We start from the raw sequence: 11,984 nt of genomic DNA on the forward strand, positions 1-11,984 counted from the left end.
AGATGGAAATATTTTTAATAAAAATAATAATAATAATAATAGTGACGTTATGTTTTTGTGTGGGGGTTTTTGGTGGGGGGGGGGGGGTAAATAATTTCAGTTTGATTTGACGTATGACAGTGCTTTGGAAATAACAGATACTATTTTGTGTGCAATTCAGAAAACAGTCGGATCAGAAATAAATAACCAGTAGTATTTGTGTTCTTTGTTTTGTGTTGTTTAATTCCACAGCAAACTCATTATTGAGCTGCATTTATACCTTGCTATAAGTGTTTTGTAATACTTGCAATAAACTATATATTAAATAAATGCTGTAGTATGCAAAACGTATTCCCCGTGGGACGGACTATAGGTAACAAAGGGAACAATAGACATACATCACAACCTTCAATCAACCATAAAATAGTCTCACATAGGGAGACTGCACTGAACACACCTAATAAAAATGACAGTCATATCACCATGAACACAATACTTGCATGTCGTAAAGTTGTCAGGATACATTAATAGTTAACTTTGGTTTAAGTTTAATTATAAATCGCACTTCTTTAATTTTTCGAATTGTTTTGTCTCTAGAATTATGTTTTAACAAAGGAAACAATCAAAAGGCATTGTTTGCGCATTGATCAAAATATTGGATGTCAGACATTTGGTAACTTTGGTGTATAATCTTAGATAGGAAACCTGTTACATTTTTTCATTAGTTGCGAGGGACATTTTATATGTATCATCCCACAAACAGGATAGCACATACCACGGCCTTTGATATACCAGTCGTTGTGCACTGGCCGGAACAAGAAATAGCCCGATGGGCCCACCAACGGGGATCGATTACACACCGCCAGCGATACACAACAGAGTCGTAGTTTAAAATGTGTTGAGCATTTTTTTTTTTACTTTCCTTAAATATATCCGGCATGCTAAATAAAGATTCAAAAACCCACCCACTACCTGTACTGAATTGTGAAAGTCAAGCGTTTATTTTGTTCGGTAAAATGGGAGGATGGCTATGCAACAATAGCGAAGATCTCTAGCTGAGTGAGTCATGAATTACGAACACTGCATACACGTCTAGCTTGAGCTCATTCTAAAAGAAAAGGACACTTGTGTATTCACCCACACGGGGTGTCTTCTGTAAATCGAAAACGCCGTTTAAGCTTCACAGCTAGTTGACTAAATTTAGACAGAGTATAGTTTAAACAGTATTGGTGCTGAGAAATTCACCGTGACGCTGTTTGTCATGGTAGCATTGATGTTGAGAAATCCACCGTCGTGATATCTTTCGCATCAACAATGCTGCTGTTTATTTGTAGAGTGAATCCTAAAATGTTGAATAGGGACCGTAATTATGCCACGGGTTGTATGACAGTTCAAAAAACCTCCATAAATACAAAGCGAGCAATAACAGAAATACGAAATTCGTCACAATGCTGAGTAAAACATGATGGAACCCAACTTAAATCCGCGCCAGAAATACTCAAATGAATTTTCATCTCTCAAACAATATATATTTCAAGGGACAACTCTCAAACAGAGGCTAGGCCTATGGGTGTGGTTTTATCCTACATCCCAAGCACGCCAGGCTAATATTTAATGAAGCGATCTTAGCGCTAAGATCACCTAAGTGCATTTGGTAATTATGCACTTAAAGTGACATTTCTGAGTTTGCTGCAATGTTTAAGATGTTATTGACTAACAAAGAGTTTTTAACGATTGTAATTACATTTGAAATATATTTTTCTGCATAAAATATTAGTGGCTGTATATTAAACGTGTTTCTCATCGTTCTAATATTAGTACTAGGTTAAATTTCATTTTATTTCCTAAAATATTTGTTACGTACGTACGGAATTATTTGAAGACCAAATCTAGTTTGGGATTCTTACAAACATTAAGACAACCAGAAACACATTGACTATACAGACACTGATATTCTAAACAAGAAAATATATTTAATATGCAAGTTTAATCGTTGAAATATTTTATTAGTCGGAAACATCTTACAATGCAGCAAACTCAGGAATGTCCCTTTAATGTCATCATGGCGATAAGATCATTTCGTAAAATGGGGACTCGGTATTTAACATGGCTATTTCCAACCATTTATCGCACCAATGTCATAACTCTGTTATGTCATCATGGGGCCAGAATGAATTTAACAGTACGAAGAGTTGGTTTAAATGATATTGCAATAAGTTATGATAGACATACTTTGCTATTTGGCAAATAATACCCACACCGCTAAAACTTTGATTTTTAAACCCCATTTTGAGGTTTATTGTGAACTGTGTAACCACTATTATATATATATATATATATATTTGTTTAACACAGTGGGGCGGGATGTAGCCCAGTGTTAAAACGCTTGCCCGATGCGTGGTCGGTCTAGGATCGAACCACGTCGGTGGACCCTTTGGGCTACTTGTTGTTCCTGCCAGGGCACCACAACTGGCATATCAAAGGCCTGTCCTGTCTGTCGTATGGTACCCCTTGCTGCTAATGAAAACAGTAGTGGGTTTCCTCTCGGAGACTGTATGCCAGAATTGACATCCAATAGGCGACGATTAAACAAATCAATGTTATCTTGTGTCGTTAAAGAAAGCAAACTTTACTATACATATAAACATTGAATTGGTATATATCCGCCAGGGTAAAATATCACTGAGTGTTGAATATAAAAATTACCTAGTGAGTACGTACATAAATTAATTCTTACCTGCGTTTATCCAAATGACTAGAAATCGAACAACATACATGATGAGATCTAGGTAAGATGCGATTTCCTCAAATATGTTGCAAACAACGAGGTGAAGATTTAGTCTATTCCCTCTCACTCGCAATGTGTCAATCCGTGGTGTACACAAGTAAAACCAAAACACACAGGTAAAAAGTACGGGTAAAAAAACACAGATAAAAACTACAGGTAAAAAAGAGAGTTTTCACTGAATCCTGCCCTTGGACGTAACACACCCTCCCGGCGGGAATAACAATGTTCGGGTAAGCAATTTACTATCTGTGACATTCTTCATCCAGTACATTATAAAATAGTTGGGTGAAAACTTTCTGAATAGCTTATATTTATTCTTCCACCGAAGAAACAGGTTTGTTCAAAGTGCTTCGAAGCGTGGCATCCATTGACAGCACGTCGCCCTATGACACCCGCCGTACTAATCACGTCCGCGTTACACGCGTCTCGCATTCTTACACAACAACAAATGATGGGAGAATACCCGCAATAGGAATACACTGGATGCTCGAGGAAAAGTGATATCAAGAGATAACTTAATTTAAAAAATTAAAACGATAATAATATTCCTCGTTCATTGAACTTGTGGGAAATAATATTTGACAAGTACAAATATAACAGTATAATCTGTTAATCGGGGGTGGGACGTACTCGCTTGATGCGGTCGGTTTAGGATCGATCCCGGTCGGTCGGCCCATTGGGCTATATCTCGTTCCAGCCAGTGTACCAAGACTGTTACATGAAAGGCCGTGGTATGTGTTACCCTGTCTGTTGGATGGTTCATACAAAATATCCCTTGCTACTAATGGAAAAATTCAGCGGGTATGCTCTCTGGCTATGTCAAAATTACCAAATGTTTGACATCCAATAGCCGATGAGTAATAACTCAATGTGCTCTAGCGGTGTCATTAAAAAGGTTTTGTTTTTGACAAGTACAAGTATAATCTGTTAACCCAGATGTAGATACATTGGCTTCACGTTTTAACCTATAATAATAATAATAATGATAATAATAATAATGATAATAATAATAATATCGTTATGATCGCTTCTCCTCATTTGTTCAGTACTGCCGACGGCCGTCTTTGTACTTACCCGATGCCTCATTTTCCGAGTATTTTTTTTGTATTGCGCCCAGGTCCTGTTAACTACCGTACCCACACCGTGCTAAATATTGCGTGCAAAGAAGAATTCCCTAGATGCAACGTCAATGGGCGCTGCCATCTTTGCCACTTAGACAAAGATGTTAAACATTGATACATGACATGTTAGTATTATATTGTATATTATTGCTGTGCATGTATTACCCATTTACTGTAGAATTGTATCGATTGTAACCCGATGCTACATACCATTCCCCGCAATGTGCACAGTATATTATTCTATATAAAAATATGTATGTATGCCTTCAATTTTTTAATTTTTTTGGCAAAAAATAGAAAAATAGAAATTTGGTAAATAATAAAAAAAAACATGGCAACACATACTACACCATTTGAAATACCAGGAAAGGACCCAATCAGAGAATGGATCTACTGTCGTGGTTTTAAACCCTACGACGCAACCACCTCAGTCGAGTACTCTACCAACTGCACCAACTGAGCTAGATCCCGCCCCTGGTGTACAGTATGTTATACACATTTGGTATACATATTTTTCACCTAGACCCTAGTTTCAACCCGTAAAACATGGACACTAAGTTTGGTTAATTTACAAACGTGTAACAAATTGGGATACAACAGAGTGAAAAAAAGAGTCTGTGACTTTGAAATACCCCCAAAATAGACTAAACGCGACTCCACAATGCATGTGTATTTTTAAAAATATGAAAAATGCATATCGTGCTATTAGAAACACTAGAATGACCAGAAACAGTCAGGTTCTACGGAAATGGATACTCTAAATTAGTAGTAATGTTTTATTTCGGTGATCATAAACAGCTCTACTAGTGGAAAATATGCCTTAGTGTTTAAAAACTTGGGTCTGTCCCTTTAACCACCACATAGGCAAAGGAATGCACCAACCCGCTGAGAGTATAACATCATTCGGAATACCGTTACATCATTCGGAATACCGTTACGTCATTCGGAATACCTTTACATCATTCGGAATACCGTTACGTCATTCGGAATACCTTTACAGTCGAAAACATCGATACTATGATCACAGTTTAAGTTATGCTGAAGGAAAATATTTAAATTTGAAACATATTTTCTATATTAATAGGTTTCTCGTTTAATTGATTTTTCAAAATGATTTGATTTACTGTGACAAAGATTATTTAACAAAGGAGCAAATATTTTATTTCTTCTTCAGACATAACAGATATTAAAACAATTTTTATGTATTTATGCTTTTTACCAAAAATACCAAGTGCTGTAATTTCTCAAATATTGTTACTAGTCTTAACCAGCATACAAGCGTTTGCAATAACAACATATAACAAGCCTTCAAATGAGCTATGACGTAGCCATATTGTCTTTAGGAGAAATGTAAAAATTATTGTGAACATTATTACTTTTCGGGGTGTGTGGAGGGAAGGGGGGGGGGGGGGGCACCAATTAATATGTTATCTTCCTAATTTTTTGTATAAGAAAAATGTGATTTTCATGACTGACTTGAATTAAAATGATATCGTATTCATAAAGCGTACGAGAAAGGGTGCAGGTGAGGTAACTGCCCGTCAGTGCTTGAGCAAAACCTCAAATTCGGGGAAAAATGATAGAGATATTCGAGCATAATGTGCTAACCTGAGACCTTTTTACCATATATTTCCATCATTCTATCCTCAAAATTAATTGTAATCCATGTACAAATGCGTAGTGATTTGTTTGCAACCCTAGATAATTGTATCGTAGTAATGCTAATGTGAATAAATGTAGTTATCCAGATTCGGGGTTTTTCGTTTAACTCGGGCGAAAGCCAGTCTGGCCCCCTACAAAAATGGGAACCCATACGTCTATGATCGTGTTGCTATGGCTGCTGTGTCTGAAGTACAGAGGTGGTATGTTTTAACAAAATATATGTGCCTGTTAACAACATTTATATGTGGAGTTAATATACATTTATTTTAATTGTGGGATACAAGGGGGATCGCCTTGACTTTGTGTTGTCCTTGTGACTCATAAATAATGTTTCTCAAAACGCAAACCGGTTTTATTTTATTCAGTAATGTGTAAATAACCATTTCCATATGGTTGTCAGCTTTTACCATTTTTGCCCATGATAATTTATTTTTGTTTCAAATTGATCTCCTGTCTATGTAGCTTCGGAGTCCTAATGAGAGTGGTGGTAATAATAACAATAGTAGTAGTAGTAGTAGTAGAAATCTAGTAGCCGCAGTAGTAGTAGTTGTAACACTATTAGTGGTAGCTGTAGTAGTGGAAAGAGTAGTAGCAACATTAATAGCAGTAGTATTGGTAGTAGTAGTAGTAGTAGTAGTAGTAGTAGTAGTAGTAGTAGTAGTAGTTGTTGTTGTAGTAATAGTAGTAGTAGTAGTTGTTGTATTAGTTGTAGTAGTAGTAGTAGTAGTAGTAGTAGTTGTAGTTGTAGTAGTAGTAGTAGTAGTAGTAGTTGTATTAGTTGTAGTAGTAGTAGTAGTTGTTGTTGTTGTAGTAGTTGTAGTAGTAGTAGTAGTAGTAGTAGTAGTAGTATTAGTAGTAGTAGTAGTAGTAGTGGTGGTGGTGGTGGTGATTCTCATACAACATTGTGCGACATTTCTGTTTAAATATGACACATCTAGTCATTTCAAATATATTTTTAAAATATCATATCCTGTACAAAGCATTCAGAGAACCCCAGTAAAAGAGAAAGTTATGAGATGTAGATAATCGAGAAATGTAATACAATGCTTATTAAAGGTACCTAACAATATTTTATGGTACTTCTGTTAGACACTTGCAGCTTCCTATCTCTAATATCCATTCATGTGTAGTGGGGTGTCGTGGTGTCTATCGGAGGTCCAGGCTGGGTCTTGATGCGATAGTCTCTCTCTCTCTCTCTCTCTCTCTCTCTCTCTCTCTCTCTCTCTCTCTCTCTCTCTCTCTCTCTCTCAACCAACTTCCTGAGCTCTGGTGTGTGCCCAGGGCCCCGTTTTACGAAGCGTCTTCAGCGCTAAGCTCATTTTAAGTGTATATGTTATGCATTAGGCTGATCTTAGCATTAAGATCGCTTTGTAAAATATGCTTGAACCCTAACTGGATAGACGAACCAAAATAATTACAAGTAAAGTGCATGTGGACTGGTTGATTTGCATGAGTCGATTGAAGAAATGAGATAGGTTACATTTTAACCGAAACAGCAAGCTCAACAGGTTTGACAAGTTTATAATTGCTTTATGTTTATGACTGTGCAGTTTTCACTTACAGTGCGTATGGGATGTGTAGGTGGTTGGAGTGGTACTCGATCGCTGAAAATAGGCATATGTTAGATATACCTATAGTCCCAGTGTATTTTGTTTCCGATTCCTTTGTAAACAGGCAGAATAGCGTAACAATCTTAACAAAGTGCCCAACCTTCGTTATAAACTTATAGATTTTAGCACTTGTGTTGATAAATAATCTTTTATTTTGCATGTAACATATAGACTAAGTACTAGAATACGTTTGCCTTGTAAATACACACCAATAGTCAACGTGTTTGTAGTATGCAGATATGACCAAGAATACGAAGGGACGTCTATATCAACCCTTGTTAAATAATTTCAAATTACAAGATTATTTTCGAAAACCATTGGACGTTCGTCATTTAGAAATAAATATAAAAAATCATAATATGTGCACATCAATTAAATATAGAATTTGGCACGTATAGAAATATTGCAAGATCACAGAAAAACAAATTGTGAGAGAAATGAAATAGAATACGAGTATCATTTATCATCCATTGCCCACGATATAACGATTTAAGAATGAAATTTATTTTTAAATATTACCATAGACGTGCAAGTGTTCTAAAACATACCCAACTATTAATGACTGATAAAGCTAAAGAACTTAATAATCTCGAAAGATATTTATTTAGAGTAAATGCCGTTACAGATCAGCTACTGGGACAAATTGGTTAATATTAATATTACTTTTATTAATTCAATGTAGTACACACACACACATTCTCTCTCTCTCTCTCTCTCTCTCTCTCTCTCTCTCTCTCTCTCTCTCTCTCTCTCTCTCTCTCTCTCTCTCTCTCTCTCTCTCTCTCTCAGAGAGTAAGTATTAAAAAGGTCGTGTATGTCAAGGTAAAAATGGCAACATAAATTAAGACCCTCTGTTAGGCCATTATAGGTTGTTGGTAAGTTATGTTTTCTTAGGTATACATATTCCACGCGTGTAGAGTTGTAAGCTATAAATAAATAAATAAATAAATAATTAAATAAGAAATCACCTTACCAAACAAGATAAAATTGCTATTGCATTTTTTGTTTATTTAATGACTATGAATGCATAGGTCAACTATGGTGTGTTACAATAACAATAAACGTAGTGTCGTGACCTGATTAATGTATATCCTGAAAGTATGTGATGTAAAAATAGATCCTGTTTTCATTACATTGGCTATGTCATTTTAGTCACACATTAACAATGGAACAGAAACAGATTATCGTAAAAAACAACAAAAAGGGAAACTAGTACTTGTGGATTTATATTAATGGACTAGGTCTGTGATAAAAGAGAACCCACAAACTCGTTTAGATAGGCAAACTTGGCTTAAGTGAACCAGGTTACGGACATAACGAGAAGTCAATGTAGCGGCAACAGGGGTCCTTTTTATATACTGTAATAACACTTGACTAGTGAACTGGTTATGTTTTATTAGTTATTAAAAGAAAACCGTCGAGAAAATTAAGCCATATATGATGTTTACCTTACATCAAGCACTAGAAAAACCTGTCGTACAGGTACACAGTAATCACTCGGGCGTGAAGTAATTAGAGAACCAACCCGGGTAGATTGTGTACGATATAAACTGCTCCAACAACGTGCTACACAAACTTGTAAAACAGGCACAGCAAGCGTGCCCGTGTAATGGATCCTGGCGCGTCAGATAATGTACGGTTTGAAAACACACCGAACAGGCTTGCTGGGTGTCTCGATATACATCTTACAAAATACAATGGGACGATGTAGCACGGTTTTAAAACGTTTCATGGACATTAAATTTCGAGTGTGTGCAAGTAATCGCAGTATAGTTTAAATTGAATTCCCTCTGATTTTTGTAGTTTTGTATTGTGCGAGTTGATTAGAACGCCTAACTACGTCTAGCTGTAGTGTTGTGGCTTATGCATGCGACTGTTGCAAGTCACGTTGTAATTCCAACCTGCATCGTAATTTTCTCATTATAATATGCGTTGCAAATGCAGCTTAGCTTAGCTTAGTAACTGGTTTAACGTGTCCACTAGGGTTTCGAACACGCCTATCCCGAGTCCGGCCTCCGATAGGATCGGGGGTCTGACTTGGGACAGGGATAGCAAATGCAGCAACGCATTTTTAATTATTGCTATATGTCGGTCATATTAATGTCAAGGCCCACATAGATAACGAGAGAGAAAACCCACTGCCGTCACGCCGTGGGCTATACCTTTTGACTCTAAGCATCATTTATTTTATAAGAAACATACCACAGACAGGAGGGTACATACCACAATCTTTGTTACACCAGTTGTGGACGACAGGATGGAAGGAGAAATAGATCAATGCTTGTCCCGCGGAGTGTATTTGAAAGAGAGGGGTGGGTGTGACACGTTTAGTGCGATGACCCGAGGATGAAAGGATGGAATTTATTACCAGTGTACGACTGATATATCAAAGGCCGTAGTATGTGTAACCCTGTCTATAGGATGGTGCCTATGAAAGATCCCTTGCTACTAATGGGAAATGTAGTGGGTTTCATCTCTAAGTTAAAAAAATTAACAGTTGTTTGACATTCAATAGCCGATGGTTAATACATCAATGGGCTCTAGTGGTATCGTTAAACAAAACAAACTTTTAACGTTATTACGGATGTGGCGAAACTAAGACAACTTCTCATGTGCAAATATGGTATATCCAGGCTTCAGATTACAAAAAAAAGGAACGTGATGGTCATGGCCCCACCCCCGTCATTCCGAGGACCCTGCAGTGGGCTCAGTATAGTACATTAGTGTCTGACATATACCATTTATTACAACTCTTTGTTGAAACAGCGTAATGAAAACAATCATCCCTAAGCTGGACTATTCCTCGCGATGGTACATATTATATTAAAACACTTGACTTGCGAAACCCTACCCCGTATGGGTATTTCACACACAACAGTACAGCGCTCGCCTGATGCACGATCGGTCTAGAATTGATCGCCGTCTCATACCGCTCAGTGCTTCACAACTAGTGTAACAAAAACATGTAAACATGACGTGCAGAGCCCTATCTCGTATCTGTATTTCTCACCCATCAGGTGAAAATCAACCATTCTGCAACAAGATGTGCTCATGTTTCCACAAACACCTAATTTAAATAAATGTGACTTAGGCCAGTATTTTTTTTATTATTCGGTTTACGAACCCGCCGACGTAAATTTTTCTCAAATAACAGTATTTTTCACTTTTATTATTTATTGTTTTGCCGCAGACTTCTACAAATAGCTCTAAAGAAAAAAAAGAGTTACCATTCTAGTCTATTGTGGCGCATTCCATAAGGTAACAGTGAGAAATAACACTTATTTCGTCAATAAATATACCGTATTAGATATGAATTGTTAATTCGTCTTCGGTCGCTCTTTCGGTCCGATTCGCTATTTCACTCCGATTTCTATGCACCGCGCGGTTGCGCACAGAGATGCCTTGTCAATCTTATTTGGTTACACAGAATCCACATCTATCAAAGTAGCCATATTAAAAAGAAAATCACCCCTACTGACCCCAAACAGGGTTTTTTTTCCCTTCCTCCTACCTTTGTGCACAAAAGTTCTTGTTCGTAGACCTAAAAAAAAAAAAATACTGGCCTTAATAGGATGAATCAAGCTATCCCAGAGCGTCGCCCTCCTAAACAAGCCTCTGGTATAAGTTGTTTCCATGAATCCCGGGAGCATGGGGGTATCTGTTTAAACTGAATGACAAAACCGTATTCCGTGGTAAGAATAGTATCTCTGCATATGGCAGAGTCGAAAGGATGTTTTAGGCAAAGTCGTGTTTGTTTCCATGATGTATTATCAACTGCTTGTTACTAGGAACGCCACCCCCCCCCCCCCCCCCCCCTTGGAGATCCGTAACATGATGTTTCACCCCTCCTGCACCGCCTGAAGAACTGTCTCTCTCAAGACGAGAAAACGCAACATTGCACAGGATAGAGGATGCACTCATGGAATACTGTAAAATCGCGAAATGAACCTAACGACGTCCCAACACATTTAAACGATCGCTAGTTGGTGTTTTTTAAATTTATTATTAGTGTCCTCGGAGCAATATGACTATGGTGTTGACGTGGCTAGTCACGCAAGCATGAGCAGAACCCCACTACCATAACATAGGCACCTGATACTGAAATGCAGATGATACCATTTTAATAGTACATATCTCGCTCTTCGATGTACTAGTCCTGCGATACTGATTGGCTTAGGAATGAACAATCCTAACGTCCATTGCACCTCAGGCGATCCTTCTTCTGCCAACTTTCATTAACTGGGGATTCATGAGTTAGAGCAATGAAAACACATTGATTTATTAATCATCGGCTATTGGATGTCAAACATTTGGTAATTCTGACTTATAGTGTTAGCGAAGAAACTCGCTACATTTTTCTATTATTAGCAAGGGATCTTTAATATGCACTATCCCACAGACAGGATAACAGATACCACGGCCTTTGATATACCAGTCGTGGTGCACTGGTTGAGGCGAGAAATAACCCAATGGGCCCACGGACAGGAATCGAGAGTTAGAGCAATGAAGACTTTATGAAAGAAACCGCAGCCCAGTGACAAAGTGTTCACTCGGTGCGCTGTCGGCCCAGGGTCAATCTCTGCCATGCTACGTCTCGTTCCAGCCAGTGCACCACGACTGATATATCACAAGCCGTGTTATGTGCTATCATGTATGTGAGATGGTGCATATAAATGATCCCTTATTACTAACTAAAATGTAGTGGGTTTCCTCTTTAAAACTACATGTCAAAATGACCAAATGTTTGACATCCAATAGCCGATGATTAATACGCTAACCTGCTCTTAATTAACAAAAAAACAAAAAACAAACAAAGACAAAATC

General features: G+C 37.5%; 1 protein-coding gene across 2 annotated transcripts in view; it reads right to left on the reverse strand.

Annotated features, from left to right (window-relative positions):
• Window positions 1-3,064, reverse strand: part of LOC121372524 (fibrillin-3-like) — a 31,170-nt gene extending 28,106 nt beyond the window's left edge. Inside the window, exon 1 of one of the 2 annotated variants that reach the window (XM_041498890.1) lies at window positions 2,717-3,064. In XM_041498890.1, coding sequence (XP_041354824.1) covers window positions 2,717-2,756 — 40 coding nt within the window. In that variant the 5' untranslated portion in view covers window positions 2,757-3,064. The remainder of the gene's footprint in view (window positions 1-2,716) is intronic. The other variant, XM_041498891.1, reaches the window with a different exon arrangement.
• Between the last annotated feature and the right edge of the window lie 8,920 nt (window positions 3,065-11,984).

Source organism: Gigantopelta aegis, chromosome 4, assembly GCF_016097555.1.
Source record: "Gigantopelta aegis isolate Gae_Host chromosome 4, Gae_host_genome, whole genome shotgun sequence".
Lineage (NCBI taxonomy): Eukaryota > Metazoa > Mollusca > Gastropoda > Neomphalida > Peltospiridae > Gigantopelta > Gigantopelta aegis.